The 18,885-nt window shown below is 35.3% G+C and overlaps 1 protein-coding gene across 1 annotated transcript in view; it reads right to left on the minus strand.

Moving 5' to 3' along the window:
* Window positions 1-16,356: 16,356 nt before the first annotated feature.
* Window positions 16,357-18,885, minus strand: part of Lrp1b (LDL receptor related protein 1B) — a 1,617,914-nt gene continuing 1,615,385 nt past the window's right edge. Inside the window, exons 90-91 of the mRNA XM_059258831.1 lie at window positions 17,870-17,968; window positions 16,357-16,497 (exon numbers count right to left, since the gene is read on the minus strand). Coding sequence (XP_059114814.1) covers window positions 16,357-16,497; window positions 17,870-17,968 — 240 coding nt within the window. The remainder of the gene's footprint in view (window positions 16,498-17,869; window positions 17,969-18,885) is intronic.

An 18,885-nucleotide genomic window follows, 5' to 3' on the forward strand; every position in this document is an offset into this window, starting at 1 on the left:
TCATTAAAGGAAAAATCCTCAAAGATGATATCTCAACTCTGAACATCTAGGCCCCAAATACATCTATCTACATTTGTAAAACAAACATTACTAACGCTTCAGTCACACATTGATCTCCACACATCAATAGTGTGAGACTATAATACTCCACTCTTACCAAAGGACAGGTCATCCATACAGAAACTAAACAAAGAAATAACTGATAGACATTATGATCCAAATGGAGCTAACAGCTATTTACAGAACATTTACTCTAAACAAAAGAATATATATTCTTCTGAGCACCTCATGGAACCTTCTCCAAAACTGACCACATAGTCAGTCACAAAGCTGGTCTTAACAAAAATGTTGGAATTTTTGTATTTTATTAGACCACCATGGATTAAATCTAGAGTTCAACAACAACACAAACTGCCGAAAGCCTACAAACTCATGGAAACTGAAAAACTTGCAAATGAATTACCACTGAGTCAAGAAAGAAATAAAGAAATAAAGACTTCCTAGAATTAAACGAAAATGAATGCACAACGTACCCAAACTTGAGGGACATAATGAAAGCAGGGCTAAGAGAAATGTTCACAGCACTAAATGCTTGCATAAAGAATTTGGGGAAATCTCATAAGAGACTTAACAGTACATCTGAAATCTCTAGAACAAAAATAAGCAAACTTACCCAAGAGGAATAGATGGCAGGAAATAATCAAATTGAGGATTGAAATCAACAAAATATAAACAAAGAGAACAATATAAAGAATCAATGAAATAAAGAGTTGGTTCTTTGAAAAATTAACAAGATATACAAACCCTTATCAAAACTGACTAAAGGGCAGGGAGACAATATCCAAATTAACAAATTTAAAACAAAAAGGGGGACATAACAACAAACACTGAGGAAATCCAGAGAGTGATTAGGTCACATTATAAAATCTGTACCTCACCAAATTGGAAAACCTAACAGAAATGGACAAATTTCTTGATGGATACCACATACCAAAATGAAATCAAAATCAGACAAACAATTTAAGTAGACCTGTAAGCTCCAAAGAAATAGAAGTGATCATTAAAAGTCTCCCAACAAAAAGAAAATAAAATCCCAGAGCCAGATAGTTTTAAAGCAAAATTCTACCAGACTTTCAAAGAAGAGCTAATACAAAAATATTCTTCAAATTATTCCACAAAATAGAAGTAGAAGGAGCATTGCCAAATTCTTTTTCTGAGGCTATAGTCACGCATTTACCCAAAACGACACAAAGAAGCAAGAAGCAAAGAGAATTACAAATGAATTTCCGTCATGAACCTGAATGAAAAATATTCAACAAAATACTTGCAAACTGAATCCAAGAACACATCAAAAAGGTCATCCACCATGATCAAGTAGGCTACCTCCCAGAGGTGCAGGAATGGTTCAACATGTGAAAATCTTTCAATGTAATCTACCATATAAACAAACTGAAGGGGGAAAAAAAAACATGGTCATCTTATTAGATGCTGAAAAAGCCTTTGACAAAATTCAACATCACTTCATTATAAAAATCTTGGAGAGATCAGGGATACAAGGAATATACCAAAAAGTAATAAATAGAGCAAGCTGACAGCCAACATCAAATTAAATCGAGAGAAACTCAAAGCAATTGCACTAAAATCAGGAACAAGACAAAGCTGTCTACACTCCCCATATCTATTCAATAGTACTCAAAGTTCTAGCTAGAGCAGTAAGACAAGTGAAGAACAAGGGGATACAAATTGAAAGAAAGAAGCCTATTTATAGATGATACAATACCCCCCAAATATTCTATAAGGAAATTCCTAGACCTAATAAACAGCTTTAGTGAAGTCGTTGGGTACAAGATTAATTAAAACAAAACAAAACAAAACAAAACAAAACAAAACAAAACAAAACAAAAAAAACCACTCAGTAGTCTTTTTATATACAAATGAAAAAAAAAGGTTGAAAAGAAATCAGGGGAAAAAAATCCTTCACAATAGTCACAAGTAATATAAAATATCTTGGAGTAACTTGTACCAAGCAAGTGAAAGACCTGTATGACAAGAACCTCAAATCTTTGAAGAAAGAAATTGGAGATTTTGGAGCATGAAATGATCTACCACCCTCTTGAACTGGTATGATTAACACAAAGAAAATGGCCATCTTATCAAAAGCAATGTACAGATTCAATGCAATCCCCATAAAAGTCACAGCACAATTCTTATCAGACCTCAAAAGAAGTATACTCAATTTCATATGGAAAAATAAAAAACCCAGGATAGCTAAAACAATCCTGTACAATAAAAGAATTTTCAGAGGCATCACCATTCCTGATTTCAAGCTCTACTACAGAACTTTAGTAATAAAATAAAGCATGATATTGGCATAAAAACAGGTGGATCAATGGAATTGAATCAAAGGCCCAGATGTAAATCTGCATACCCATAGACATCTGATTTTTGACAAAGAAGCCAAAATTATATAATGGAAAAAAGAAAGCATCTTCAACAAATGGTGCTGATCTATTTAGAGATAGGCATGTAGAAAAATGTAAATAAATCCATATCTATTATCCTGCTCAAAACTCAAGTCCAACTGGATCAAAGACCTCAACTTAAATCCAGTTACCCTGAACCTGATAGAAGAGAAAGTAAGAAATAGCATTGGATGCATTGGCAAAGGAGACAATTTTCTGAATAGAATACTAGTAACATAGACACTAAAATGATAATTAATAAATGGGACATCTCACTCTGTTCCACAGAGTGGGAGAGTAAGGAAAGAGATACCCTGATAGAGGGAGACATCATAGGAATAGGGAGAAACAGGGTGCTAGGGAGGTTCCCAGGAATCCACAAGGATGACCCCACCATAGACTACTGGCAATAGTCAAGAGGGTGCCTGAGCTGGCCTACTCTGGTGATTGGATGTCTGAATACCCTAACTATCATCGTAAAACCCTCATCCCGTCACTGATGGAAGCAGATGCAGAAATCCACTGCTGGGTCCCAGGCGGAGCTCCCCAAGTTCAATCAATGAGAGAGAGGAGAGATTCTAGGAGCAAGGGATATTGAGACCATGACTGGAAAAAGCACAGTGACAACTAGCCAAACTAGTGGAAATGCATGAACTGTGCACCAATAGCTGAGGATCCCCCATGGTACTGGACTAGGCCCTCTGCATAAGTGAGACAGTTGTTTAGCTTGAACTGTATAGGGGGTCCCCAGGCAGTGGGATCAGGACCTGTCCCTAGTTTATAGCCAGCTTTTTTGGAGCCTAGTGCCTATAGTGAGACACTTTGTGCAGCCTTGGTGCAAGGAGGAGGGACTTGGACCTGCCTCAACTGAATATACCAGACTCTGCTGACTCCCCATGGGAAACCTTGCCTTGGAGGTGGTGGGAATGGGGAGTGGGTTGGGGAGGAAGTCTGGGGGTTGGGAGAAGGGAGTACAGGGGAATCTGTGTTTGGTATGTAAAATGAATAGAAAATCTCTTAATAAAAAAAAATAGGACATCATGAGATGGAAAAGCTTCTGTAAAACAAAGGACACTTTCAATAGGCAAAAGGACAGCCTACAGAAAAAGAAAAGATCTTCACAAACTCCACATCCCACAGAGGGCTGATTTCCAAATTATGTAAAGAACCCAAGAAACTAGACATCAAAAGACCAAATAACCCAATTTAAAAATGGAGTACAGATATAAACAGAATTCTCAGTGAAAGAGTCTCAAAGGACTGAGAAACACTTAAAGAAATGTTCAGCATCTTTAGCCATCAGGAAAATGCAAATCAAAATAACTCAGATTCTTTCTTATACCTGTTATAATGGCTAAGATCATAAACACAATTGACACCTTATATTGGAGAGAATGTGGAGCAAGGGGGAACACTCCTTCATTGATTCTGGGAGTCAAAAATTGTACAACCACTTTGGAAATCAATATGGCAGTTTCTCAGATGGGGATTTGATCTACCTCAGGATCCAGCTATAATACTCTTGGTCATAAACTGAAAGGTTGTTCAATCATACTCCAAAGGCACTTGCTCAACTATGCTCATAGCAGCTTTATTTTTTTAAAGGTAAGATTTTCATTTTATTCAATAGCTTTTTTAACAATAAAAAATAAAAATAAATACATTAAAGCAATATTAGACTTGCAAATGAGTAAAACATTAAAATTCAAACAAATGTATTTTTATTATCTAAAAGAATTTTAAAATTTAAATATATTCGTTCATATTCTTCTACTCCACCCAAGTCCTTCCAGATCCTTTCTCACTCCCTACCCACACAAATTTAAAATTTTCTCAATAAACAACACCAATAACAAACCAATATAGTGACAAACCTCCTGAAACCAAGAAAACAAAATAAAGCCATGTACCTCCTCAATAAAACCACCAATCTATAACCAAATAAATGAACACACATTAAAAAAAATCTCTGGAGTCCAACATCTGTTGGTCTACTACTCTTGAACATGTGGTCTCTTCTGGCGGGGTTGGTATATGCCATGTCACTCTATAGGAGAAACTGATTTTCCTTCTCCTAGCAGTAACATATGACAGTTCAGTTGTTAACCTTTACCCTACTTACTAGATTTTCTTTTTTTTTTCTCTATATTAAGAATTTTTTTTTTAAATTCATTTTACATACCAACCACAGATCCACAGCCAAGCACCAGGGCAAGCTCCAGGAGTCTAGTCGAAGAGAGAGAAGATGGATTCTATGAGCAAGAGTCATCAACATCATGATGGGGAAACCTACAGAGAGAGCCAAATCAAACTAGTGGGAACTCATGAACTTTAGACCAACTGCTGTGGAGCCTGCATGGGACTGGACTAAGCCCTCTGCATATGGGAGACAGCTTGGTCTGTTTAAGGGATCCCTGGCAGTGAGATCAAGATCAATCTCTGGTGAATGAGCTGGATTTTTGGAGCCCATTACCTATGGTGGGACACCGTGCAAAGCCTTGATGCAGGGCAAGGAGCTTGGACCTGCCTCAACCAAATGTACCAGTCTTTGTTGACTCCCCAAGGCAGGCCTTATCTTTTTGGAGGAAGAGACAGAGGGTGGGTTGGGGGAAAAGGTTTGAGGGAAGCAGGAGGAGGGATGACAAGGAGGATCTGTGGTTGGTATGCAGTTTTATTTTTAATAGCTAGAAACTTGAAACAACCTAGATGCCCCTCAACTAAAAATGGATGAAGAAAATGTGGTAGATTTACACAATGGAGTACTACTCAGCTGTTAAAACAATGACACCAGGAAATTTGCAGGCAAATGGATGGAACTGAAAATGATCATCCTGAGTGAGTTAACCCAGACCTAGAAAGAGAAACACAGTACGTACTCATTTATAAGTGGATAAAACCATTCTACAACTCATATACTCATAGAGGCTAGGTAACGAGAATCAAGCAGAAATGGATAAAAAAAAATCTGTCAACATAATGATGCCTAATAATAGTCTACTATACTCAGCTACCACAATTATCATAACCATTGTAGATAACCATTCTACTCCCCACAGACCCACAGAAGCTAGGTAACAAGGGCTCAAGTGGAAGAGGAAATAGAAGAGATCTTGTGGGTGGACCAGGGGCATGGTTTCATGAGGGGTTGGGTTAGTGTGAAGGAAGGGGGAGTATACTGAAAGAGATGATTGAAAACTGGGGACATTTCAGGTCAGGTAGAAACCTGGTGCAAGGAAATTCCCAGGAATTTACAAGGGTGATCTCAGAGAAGACCCATAGCAATACTGGACATGTATCCTGAAATGTCCATCTCCTGTGACCAGGCAAGGCTTCCAATGGAGAGATTGGGACACCAACCCATTCATACAACCTTTGATCTATAGCCTGCCTACCAAATGTGCTGGGACAGAGATTGTGGGAGTAGCCAACCAATGACTGGTTCAGCCTGAGGCACATGCCACAAAAATAAGCCCACCTCTGGCACTGCCTAGAGTGCCAGGGTCTAGAGGCTGGATGGCCCAGAGACCTAGGATAGAATCAAGCAGAAATGGATAAAAAAAAAATCTGTCAATGTAATAATGCCTAATGATATTTTACTATAATCAGAACGGTGACTAACCAAATTGTCATCAGAAAACCTTCATTTAGTAACTGATGGAAATAGATTCAGGTACCCACAGCCACGAATTAGGCTGATCTGGGAAAATCCTGCTGAAGAGATGGAGGAAGGACTGTACAAGCCAGAGGGTCCAAGGTCTTCACAAGAAAACCCACAGAAACAACGGTTAGTCAGCTCACAGTCTGAAATGACAACCAGGGAGCCTGTGTGGGACTGATGCAGGCCCTCTACATATATGTGACAGTTGTGAAGTTTGGTATACATGTGGGACTCCTAACATTTGGAGCAGGGGCTGTCCCTAATTGTTTGGCTGGATTTGGGGAACCTATTACTCATACTGGGTTGCTTTGTTCTGCCTTAGTATAAAGGGAGATGCTTAGTCCTACTGTAACTTGGTATGCCATGCTTTGTTGATACTGAAGGTGTTTTGAAGAGGTTGTGAAATCATAGGTAGGTGGATTAAGTCAAAATGACATGCCTTTGAAGATGGTAGCTACCAGTCAACCCCTTTCTCGCTCTCCTTTTTCTTTTCTTGATATAAAATGAGCATTATTTGTTTGCTGTACACTTTCCACCACTGACATTTTGCACACCACCAATGGCCTTAGAGTAACAGACCAACCTGATGATACCTTGGAAACTCCAAAACTATGAGCCACAATGAGTCTTTTATCAACTAATTTGCTTAGGTATTTTCATAGTTAACCACAGCTTCAGAAAAATAATTTTAAAATTCATAAAACACTATTAGTTTACTAAATTTCATTGTTTATGATCATCTTATATCATTATATGTATGGTTCTGAAAAATGTGTAATGATCAAGGTATCTGCAAGAGAGTGCGAAGATAAATTGCTATGCATTAAGGATAAAAACAATCTATTTAATGTTTTTATAATAAATTTTTTAAAAGAGATTTTCCAGGACTGTGTCTACAGACTAAGGGCGATATTACATAACGATTCATCCCTCCCTGTACGCATCTGTAAGATATTCATCTAGGGCCATAACTTCACTAGATTTATGTGAGCCTGATGCCATCTGCCACAGTACATTTATTTATTGACAGATGATTTAAGATATGAACTACCACTACATCATTTGAACATTTACTTTGGGCACTAATCTCTACAATTCTTGTACTGATGACTTATTGCTTCTGTTTTATGATTTTGGCAAAAGTATGAGGCAGTTTCTGGATGTCCTATTTAATCCTTCTTATAACAACTTTATCTCACACAAAAGAAATAATATGCATAATAGTTCCCCCAAATTCTATTTATATGCACCCCAAGTCTATATTTGTGGGCCAAGGCATAACTTCTCTATCAATCATTGAATGTATTAAGTCTATTCTGACATAATATGATCTATTACTTGGTCTCCATAAAATCTCATTAGACAGAGAGCATGATGACTATTTGTTGCTTTAGTGTCTCCTGGAATTTAGATAAAATATCCAATTTGATCCTCAAAAGTTATGACTATTTTCATTTTCTGTTGCAACTTTAATAATTAGCACAAGGTTTAGAAGGAAAATACTGGATAGATACTTTTCTTTTCTTAAAGCATTTAATTTTACTTTTAAGTACTGGGTTTTACATCCTTGGAGGCTTATATTTTGCAACTAGATAAGGGATCATGATTTTTCCCACTGTTGTAAATAATATTAACCTGAATTTTATATAGATTTTTGAATTATTAAATTATACTTGAATTGTTTGCTTATTTGCCTTGTTATCTGAAAACCCATGGTCAATCAACCACTGACACATATATAAATGGGCTTGCTTAATACCTCAACCATGGTGTACATTACAGTAAATATGGCTGTTTTTTCTCTGTTGGATAAGCACAGCAATTTAAAATATGATGTTCAAGATTGTATCATGTCCACTGCCCACCCCCCTAAAAATACCCCAGTTCTCAAATCCAGCCTATGGGGGATGTTTGAAAATGTGTCTACTAGTAAATCCATTGCTACATTTGTGTACACAGAAGACATGGTTGGTGCAATCATTTTTTCAAATACTCAACAATTCTTATCATTTCCACCTACCTCTCAAGGATTCTTACTCCCAACACTACACTAAGGACCAGAGTCTCTATTTCTTTTAAAGAAGAGGATTGTTTTCAAATACACTGGCCATGTGTTTAGACGAATTTTTCTCCTGTAGTCTTCCATTATCGGCCAATACCTGCATATTCTACTCTGAATGCATTCATAGTCATATTGACAAGGTCTTCCAATTCTTCCTTCAGTAGAAACCATATGTCCTTTTATCTTCTGAACTTTTAGTCAATTTGGTTATAGTAAGAACATACTCTAGAAAGAACAAGGCTTTGCCTTAGGTGAAGACCTTACAGAGTTTCCAAATGAAGTTGGCATGCTTTTTCATTTGTATCGGGGAAAGGTTCTCTGTCAATATAGAAGGTGAATTAAATTCTAATATCTTTGAAGCATTTATACTTGTATACCAAATATCTTCAAATTTTCTGTCTTAAAAAAATGAGTTATAAGTAAGCCAAGGCTCTGTCTGAGCCTCATGACTTTGTAATTCTATTTTACTTCATTGAACATGAAATTTTCATATAGGGAGTCTTTGACTGTTTCACATATACAGAATATCATGAGGTATATATTGTTTATTAATTTTTTTGTTTACCATTTATATTGTTTATTATTTTCTTTTTGAGACTTCAGTAGATCACCAAACAATATTTCCTTTATTATTACTCTAATACCTATGTTATTCAGGAGCAAAAAACTTAAATTCATCCAAAGCAACTTCCTCAATCTATAGCTCAACTTACCACCTGCATGCATTTTAAGTATTTGTGATGGAACAGTACATGAAGAATAATCATTATCTCACTTAATGTTGACAGTAGCTTTATTATGATAATTATGTTAGAATTAATTTCCAATCTTTTACTTTTAAAAGGTACTTGTTACTCCCCCAAATCAAGACAGAAACCAAAGCATGTAAGCAGACTGTTTATATTGTGGGTATATGTGTATATGTGTATGTGTTTCTGTTGTTTATTTTTTGTTTTTGTTTGTTTTGTTTTGTTTTCCAGACAGTGATGAAGACCTGCTCATTGTATGGATTATTGCCGTCAAAAATAGATCATGAAGCTGAAGGAGTAGAAGGTACAACAGTAAGAGATATCTTGCTTAACAATGAACAAATGTAGTGGGTAGCTGTTCCAGTTTTGACATTGAAACACTGCCCCTAGAGTGACAGCAGGTAACTGCCATACCTGCCTATGACCTGCCCCTGGGGCGTGGCTGAGAGGGAGCCCCTTAAGACTTGAGGTGCATATGTGTCTGGCCCCTTCTGGATACCTCGTGGTCCTGGAAGCTGGATGGGACACCAAGCCAGAGTTCTCCACTGGATGGTACCTCATCTTTCCCTGATCCTATAATCAACCCCTATTGGATGTATGTAAGTTATCCCAGAAATAAACCTCTCTTGGTTACCATATAAATTATGTGGCATTGCCTTGTTAAATACAGTAATAAACCAATATCTTCTTGGTTATGGTTGGGTCCCTCTGTCCACTTTGTTCTCTCCCTCATAGCTTGAACTTCTGAAGACTCTGTGCATGTTACTATAGTTTCTGTAAGTACATGTGTGCAATAGTCCTCTTGTGTCTAGAAAACAGTGTTTCCTGGGAGTCATTCACCACTTCTGGCTGTTACAATATTTCTGCACCTTCTGAATAAATCCTTGACCTTTGTGGGTTTAATGGATTGCCACTAGGCATATCCTCCACACCCCAGGGCATGCCCCTTGTCCAGAAATAGTTAGACAACACAGAATGAACTCCATTTTTTTCTTGTGTGCTTTTTCTTTCACTTTTGCTTGTTGGGTTTTTGTTTTTGTTTTCTTTTTAATTGTTTTTGTTTTGAAAACAAGAGAAACAATAAAATTGGGTGGATAGATTGGTGAGGGATCTGGGAGGAATTATGTGAGGGTAAATATGGCATAAAAGTAGAATATTATTGGATTAGCCAAGATGTCTTTGTTGTACACGTTGAGACTTGTTTTATATCCAAGCATGTGGTCGGTTCTAGAGAAAGTTCTGTGAGGTGCTGGGAAGAAATTACATTTTTCCGTGTTAGGGGTGAAATGTTCTGTAAGTATCTGGTAGATCCACTTGCTTTATAATGTCAGTTAGTGCCAGCATTTCTCATTTGGAGGTGGGGTGGACTGGTCTTGATTACCAGTCTACTGGTGAAAGTGGTGTTTTGAAGTCTCACACTACTGGTGTGTGAGGGTTAATATGTGATTTATGATTTTTTAGTGTTTCTTTTATGAATCTTTTGTATCCTAATGTTTGGTACAAAGATATTAGAAGCTGAAATACCCTATTGGTAGATTTTTTTCCCACGGTGAGTATGTAGTTTCCTTCCTTATCTCTTCTGATAAGTTTTAGTTTGAAGTCTATTTCATCAGATATTGAAATGGCTACACCAACTTGATTCTTAGGTCCATGTGTTTGGAATACAATATTTCATTCTTATAGGCTGAGGTGATGTCTTGATGATAAACTCTGTTTCTTGGAAACAGCAGAAGGATGGATCCTATATTGTCATCCGTTCTGTTAGTCTCTGTTTCTTTATTAGGAAGTTTAGATTATTGATGGTGAGTACTAGCAATGGTGTGTGTGTGGGGGTGGAGGATGATTGTGTATATGTAATTACACTCTTTTGATTTCATGGTCTGGGATTTTTATTCTCTGATTTCTGGGGTCTAGTTAACCCATTTAAGTTAGTGTTTTCCTTCGAAGTGCCGTCTGTAGAGCTGGATTTGTACATAGACATTACTTAAATTTGATTTTATCTCAGACTGTCTTATTTTCTCCATTTATATGTACTGGATTTTTTTCTAGGGTATAATAGACTGGGATGCCATGTGTGGTCTCTTAAAATTTGAAGAACATCTATCCAAGATTTTGTGGCTTGTAGAGTCTCCTTTGAAAAGTCAGGTGTTATTCCAGTAATTTTCTGTATGTGTTACTTGGTCTTTTCCTCTTGCAGCTTTCACTATTATTTTGTTTTCTGCATGTTTAGTGTTTTGATCACTACGTACTGGGGAAGCTCTCTTTTCTGGCCCAGTTTATTTTGTGTTCTATATGCTTCTTATAGCTTTTTGCAGTCTTCTTTAGGTTAGGAAATTTTTCTTCTATGATTTTATTGAAAATATTTTCCATGCCTTTGTCCTACATTTCTTCTTCTTCCTCTGTTTCCATAATTCTTAGATTTCATCTTTTCATAATGTCTCAGATTTCCTGAATGTTTTGTTCCAGGAGATTTTACATGTAACAGTTTCATTGACCAAGCTGTCCATTTCTCCTCTTGTGTCTTCAATGCCTAAGATTCTTCTTTCCATCTCTTGTATTCTGCTGGTGAATAACTGTAGTCAGCCTACTTGCTTCCCTGGGAGAAGTCTAAATGAGTCTTAAACATTAAATTCATTCATATCATCTACTATTGAAGAAGCAAATGTTTAATTAAATAAATTGAATATAGTGTATCTTGCAGAAGATAAAGAGTAAGACACTTTCAAAACTGGTCACTGACCATCTATGTAGGCTCTTTTCATAAATTTAATCTTTTAGCTAAAACTTCTTGGTAGAGGTAAGCCAAAGTAGTGGTAATTATCATACTAGATAATAAGATTTTACATCTGGGGATTATATTTTAAAATGTGGATTATGAAATAAATCCTGGAATGCAGCAGCATCTTCAGAAACCTGATGTGGTGACACACGGTTTGAATTATAGCATTTGGGAGGCAGAGGCAGGAGTTCATGGACTGAGCTATAGGTGAACCTAATACAAACAAATAAATAGTTCTTAAAAAAAAAGTTGGACATATGCTTCTGTGAGTAAGGCAGCTTGGCACCAAACCTGATTACCCAATCTAGATCTAGTTTGATCTCTAGAACTCACATGGTGGAAACAAGGAATAAATTCCACTAAGTTGTTCTTCGACCTCCACATGTATGCTGTATTATGACCTCCCACCAAATAAATAATACATATTTTGTAAATGGTAGGTAAGGACAGATAAAGGGAACTGATTAATTGTCTTCTACTCTTTTTGGGATGTTTTTTTTCCTGTTAGATATTTGGAAACTATGGGAGTTTGCATGTCATAGTTCATTAATACTACCCATAATATTCTGCTGTTGTATTCATATTTGAGTTTTCATAAAAATGGAATCTTATACTCTTCAAGAAAAGCATGAGATTAAGTTTCAACCTTTAGAGTCATTAAAACAAGCACATGATAAAATGAAAACCAAAACAAGACTTAATTTGCAAATAAAATACACATACGTAAATAAAATGGTTTGATTTTTTTTTTGAAACTCATAAGGTCCTAATAAACATTTTCCTTTTTTTTCTGTTTAATACATAGAGTGTGCCAGCAATTTTGTCAATGTAACATGGGCATCATCAATATTTTTACTACTTTATTTTTATTGCATGTGAATGAGGGTTCTGTTGTGATGTATTTTTTTTGTACCAAGTGCATTCAATTGCCTGCAGAGATCAGAGGAGGGTATTGGAGTATCTGGAGCAAAAGTTACATACACTTGTTAGCTACTTACTGTTTGTGGTTTGGGATCCATACCTAGGTCCTCTGCAAGAGTATCAAGTATTCTTAACTTCTAGTGGCCTTTGTCAGCAAATTTTAAAGAATTGTTTAATTTGTTTATAAATTATATTTATTTGTGTGTGTGTGTGTTGTAGCTGTAAGTTTTCCTGTGACCCACCCAGTCCCACAGCCACTCAGACCCACATGAACACACAGAGGCTTATATTAATTATGAACTGAATGGTCTATAGCTCAAACTTCTTGCTAGGTAGCTCTTATATTTTAAATTTAACCCATTTCTATTAATCTATGTTTTGCCACATGTTCTATGGCTTTACCGGTCTGCTAGCATGTTGTTTCTTGGGCTGCAGGATGGCATCTCTCTTGATTCTTATTTCTCCTTCCTGTCTCTGTCTTGGATTTCCTGCTTGGCTATAACCTGACTCGCCATAGGCCAGAGTAGCTTCTTTATTAACCAATCATTGCAACACATATTCACAGCATACAGAAAAATATCCCACAGCAGTGTGTGTGTGTGTGTGTGTGTGTGTGTGTGCGCGCGCGCGCATGACACAGCACATGTAGAGGTCAGAAAACAACTTGCAGACATTAGTACTCTTATACCCTGTAGGTCAGGGGTTTGAATACAAGTTGTCAGGATTAATTACATATGACTTTTCCTACTGAGCCATTTTTCCTGCCCCATCTTCGATATTAAATTTTGGAATATCATGATTTTTTTTTTAGTTCCTTCTTTTCTTTCTGATCCATCATGGAGTTATTTAATAATGAGAAACAGCATGCAGTTCTACAACAGCATTTCTTAACATGGGTGATTTTGTTTCCTACAAAAAAGCTGACAATATCTCTAGATATTATTCATTGTTGCAAAATTGTAGAGTGTGTTGCTATCATCCCCTTGGAGGATAGAATACAGAAATCTAGATGGATATTCTACCCCAGAAAGGACAAATTAAGAATGGTCTAGCCTAAGATTTTGAGAGGTTGAAAATCTTTGTTCTATGGAAAGAAATTTGTAGAGGGGTCAGGTTTATTTAGAGCCATTAATTTTTTAAAAATAAAACATCTCACATCAAATATTGAAATAATTACACAGAAAGCATTGTGTTAGTGTGAGTGATAAAGAGTTACCAATATGGATTTACATACTTGATTTTTAAAGCATTTACTTAGCTTTTTGTAATAGAAAATACAAAATATAATTATATAAAAATTATGTAATTGGAATGGAGAGCAAATGACAGAAATAGGTGAGACTGAGTTCCAGTAGTGAAAATGTTTTGTTATGTTTGACTATAAAGTTGCAGCAAATAATGAATACTGATTTTGATGTACACTTTTACACATGTCATGGTAGAATGAAACGTTAGTGAACAGAGATGTAAGCAGTGATCAGGGCTCTTTTCAAAAACCTCTCTTGAATGTACTTCTAAAATGTCTAATGGAAAGAAACAACTCCTTAATGGTAGGTCTTGTTTGCCACACTTCCTATATGGTTTGCTATGATTTATTTTAATAGTAACAGTAGAAATCTCAGTCTGACACTCTGTGTATCAACTAATACCAATGAGCATACCACTTAAACGGAGGTGTCAAAACATCATCTTATGGATTCTCAGTTTCCGGTGATGCATTGAGAAAGGGAAAGAGAGTGATAATGCTGGCTTATTAATTATAGTTACATTACTACATGTGTAACATATTTCTTTTGGCCACAATTTGTAGTCTTTGATAAAAACAAGAAGTCAGTGAGATGTAATTGTGAAGAAACCTTTCCACTTTAAAAGAAGAGGTAGAAAATGCTTCTTCGGGCATCCTGTGGAAAATTATTCAGTGACACTTCTCCTTCCCTGAAGACTATGTTCTTTAAGATAATGTTGGACTATCTAAACTGTATAACGAAAGGACTTTTATAAATTTAAAAACTACCAAACACAAGCATTTAAATATGTAGAATTTCATTTAAATAAGTCAGTCAACAATTTTTTTATAAAGTATTTAACACTTCATTGTAGAAACATAGGCAAAATGACTATTATAACCAAAATGAAAAATACTGTTCAATTTAAAAAATGTACTTAAACAAGAACCTGAAAAAGTTTATGGTATGCATAACATTGTTCAAGCAAATCACACGAGTATTACATAAACCAATATTCTATAAAGGCCTCAGAATGGCAAAGTTTAGAAATAGGTAGTATGCATGCACATAGTACAACAAAAATTTCCTTATAAAACAGCAGTTTTTAATGCTTGTACAAAGGGATAGAGAGCAACCACAAACATATTTCATCTGTTAGATTAATACATTTTGACAGCTAAAAGTCAGTCATGTCTATCAGAGGGACAAAAAACCCCACAGCTTATGAATAAACTTTTTGTGCCTTTAAAGATATTTGTATAAAAATGTTATCTTTTTATACAACTTAAATAAACCATATTTGTTACAATCAAAATTTGAAAAAAAAAAAAAACAAAGTGAATGGGTTTGTGTTTTATGTAACCAAAGAGAAACCAAATTATCAATGCTAATGGCACAGAAAAACTCTCCACCTGGCATCATGGCAAGTCATTCTTAGTCCTCAAACAGTCCTTGAATTGTAGTTGAATTTGGAGAACAATTAATTAGTCATATCATATCTTGAAAATATTTACTAATTACTTTATACAAAGGAAATTCTCTTTGGCCTAGCAAAGAGAATGCATTCACAAAACTGAAATTTTGGCATCACTTTGTGTGGTTATATGTGGTTTCCTTGTGTTCAGCGTGGTTAAAGGGTTATATCCATCCACAGCATGAACATATCGGGAAAGAAATATGTAAGACATGAGTGCCCATGTCCCCATGTCCATGCTCTTGGCTGGTTGTGTGCCTCAGGACCTAGGAGTAGAAGGTCCTATCCCACAGCAAGTGCTATTAGTCTTGTTCTCGTTATATGTTTGCTATGTTCTATCAACCTAAATATCACTATTGTTACAGGGGATATATGTTTTGTATATCATAGAGTCTACTAAATTTTTGAAAAATAAGTCATTTGTATTCATGCAAATTATTAATATTATGTATTTTTTAAAGTTTTAATTTTTTTCCTCAAAAATTCCAGCTATTCCTTTGTCATCTGAGACTAATTTTAAAACAGGAGATGCTAAACTTGTAAGGGCTATGTATCCTCAGCCAAGTCTCAATCCATGTTTATGGGCATAAAGAAGAGAGTTTGTTCTTTCAAGAGAAAATACAATGGCATTGCATTACAGTATCCAGACAATAGAATGAGAAAATGGAGAGTACATTGCTGATTATGTAGAACTAAAAATTCTTATAAAATAGATTGTTCATATTAACTCTACAAAGGAATATTTTGGTTTTTTTTAATTTTAACAAATTTAAAGGTGTGTCATATCAGCAGCATTATTGTAAGTTGTAGTGTAGTGCAGTTATTTTTCATAAAAATACCATAAAAATGATGAATCAATATTCATTAGCAAAAAAAAAAAAAAAACCCAAAAAACTCAGAAAACAATTAACCAGGAAAAAGATATAGGGATAATGCTGATGCTAAAACAAGTATAGTACTGTTGGAACATACAAAAGTAATCCTTATATTTTATACATTTATACAGCATAGAAAAGTGTCCTTCATTATGCCACTGTTTCTCTGATGCCAATTTCAATTTTCTTTGGGAGCAGTTCTTTCCGTTCATCAACACTTCCTAAGGAGTTTCGACAATTCTGTCCATCCATATACAATTTTGCATACACTGGGTTGGAGTAATTTGTTGGCTGAAGGAGAAAGAAAATAAGTCTAATTTTACTATCTCTTGGACCACATCAAATATTTTGTAAAATGTCTATTTTTAATGATAACATGTAATTTAAAATCCATGTTCATAGATTTTAGTCTATTTTAATATAGAAACATAACTGGATTTTAAAGGTAGCTTGGGAGCCAAGCAGAAGCTTTGCTATAAGACTAAAAGCCAGTATGTCCTTGTGAAAGTTATACCTACATGGCTCTACTGTAAAACGTTAGACCTAATTGTCACATTTGAAGGGCATTTGGCCTTATACTCCCATTGTCACCGCCTCTGACTGCTGGTGTAATCCACAGATGGCACAGAAATTGCCAATACAAAAATCACCTAACTGGTTTCCTCTTCTAATTTTCCGATGTGAATTGAACATAAGTAAATGAAGAAAAGTCAAAGTCCCAAAATACACCAGGAAGGCGTCTTTAAAATATAGATAGCATTTTTGTTTCCAACAACCTTCATGTACTTGCTATGTGAAACACTCTGGAGTCTTCCAAATAATCTTTACTTAACATTCATCTGAGGTTTCATAGGCCTGGTTGATTTTGAAGCAAGATCAAGGTTAACATAAGCAGGCTCTTTTAGTTCAAAATGACATGCAATATTCATTATTAAAGAAATTGCAACTTAACACAAAAAGTGCCATTTCATTTTTATTTTTATGGGTCTTTTTGTTTAGTTTGAGTTTTTCTTTTTTTTTTTCAATGCAGTATCTTAACTTTAGTTCCAGCAAAGAAATATGTACTCTTCATAACATGCAAAGGAGACACTGTAAGACAGACAATGAGAATGAAAAGGATTTGATGGTCAGGAGGAAGAGGTGGAGGGAACATGGAACTCCACAATCTATTGTTCTGCCTAAAATGAGCTTTGTGACTGTGGACAGAAAAGCTTTTTCTAAACCCAGTAACTAAATGTTAAAAAATAAGATTTAATTAGATGACCCCTAATTTGTGAATATGATGACACATTTTTAAGTATATTTTAACTTAGCTTCATATTTATTATCTTTCTACCTATCTATCTATAATTAAAACAAATTCATTTAAATTCATTCACTTTAAATTTCTCTTCATAAATCTGCTGGCCATACAATTTAAAGTTCTTCCAAATCCCATAGAGGAAGTACTATCCACTTAATGACTGGCCTAACTTGGTAACACGTTTCATAAGCGTTCTTGTATGCAAAGAACACACTGCAAAAGTCTGAGATTCTAATGCTGTTTTGCAGCCTCTTGTTAATGAAAACCATAAAGTCAAGTTCTGTCCAAGTCAAGCACGGCTCTGTGAATGGAGAGGGTTTGTAGTGGGATGAGGAGGAAAGGAAGGGCTGTTTCTCTCACCCCAGAAGTTAGTGGTCCTTTCAAATCAGAGTTTAGGTAGATGGGCGGTGCTGTGTGTGGGAGCTTGAAAGCACTGGGACCTCCCCCTATGTACCTAGACTGTACACAAACAGAAAATTTTATCTCATCTAATGTCATGGGAACATTTATTCCCTGATACAAAACATAACTAAATGATACAATTAATATAAAACACTCTTGAACCCTAGGCCAAATCTGGAGGCGTATGTCAGCATGTAGAACTTGAGATATTTGTCTCAAAGGTGAGACCCTCAGTAAGGTCAAGCTTCCTGACATGCATTCTATATGAATCATGTCCACTTCTGTTTATCCCTGGAAATACCAATGAAGTTTTTGACATTGAAAATTTAAAATTCAGAAAGTTGTCTTTCCTGAAGACTTAGCTATCTTCTCTAGCAATTCACCATCACTTTATACTTTTAGGATAAAAAATAAAATTTCAACTGATATATAAATTTAAATTTTCTTTTTAGAAATCTATTCTTAAGACTAAAGGAGTCCATTTCTGTTAATTGCTTTATACTTCATTGGGTCTAAAGGAAGAATTATCCAATTATTATCCTCATATTCATAGTATAGTGTTTGATAGTTATATTACTTGTGAACATTTGAAAGCATAGAAATATAAAGGAGCATGTATGTGTTTAAAAAAAAATCTTCAGCATCAACTTTTAATGTTGAACAACCTAAGATGTATTACAAAGAGAAGAGTCTTTGGAAAAGACTCTAACATGAATGAAGTCAATTTGGTCCTTTAATACTTTTCCACAAAAGTCTCATATCAGAAATTTAAAAAAAAAAGTAATTATAGAACTTGGAGTTTTAATGAAGAACCAATCATTTTTTAATTATTCACACTTTTGAATAAGAAAATCCAAGTAATGTTGAAATGAATTGTGGCGAAAATCTACAAATATACCTTTCTGTATATTTCTAATTATTTCAGCCTCAGTTCTGTTTTATTAATTTTACTAATGATAATAGTCCTTTTGATC

This window comes from Peromyscus eremicus, chromosome 4 (genome assembly GCF_949786415.1).
Source record: "Peromyscus eremicus chromosome 4, PerEre_H2_v1, whole genome shotgun sequence".
Lineage (NCBI taxonomy): Eukaryota > Metazoa > Chordata > Mammalia > Rodentia > Cricetidae > Peromyscus > Peromyscus eremicus.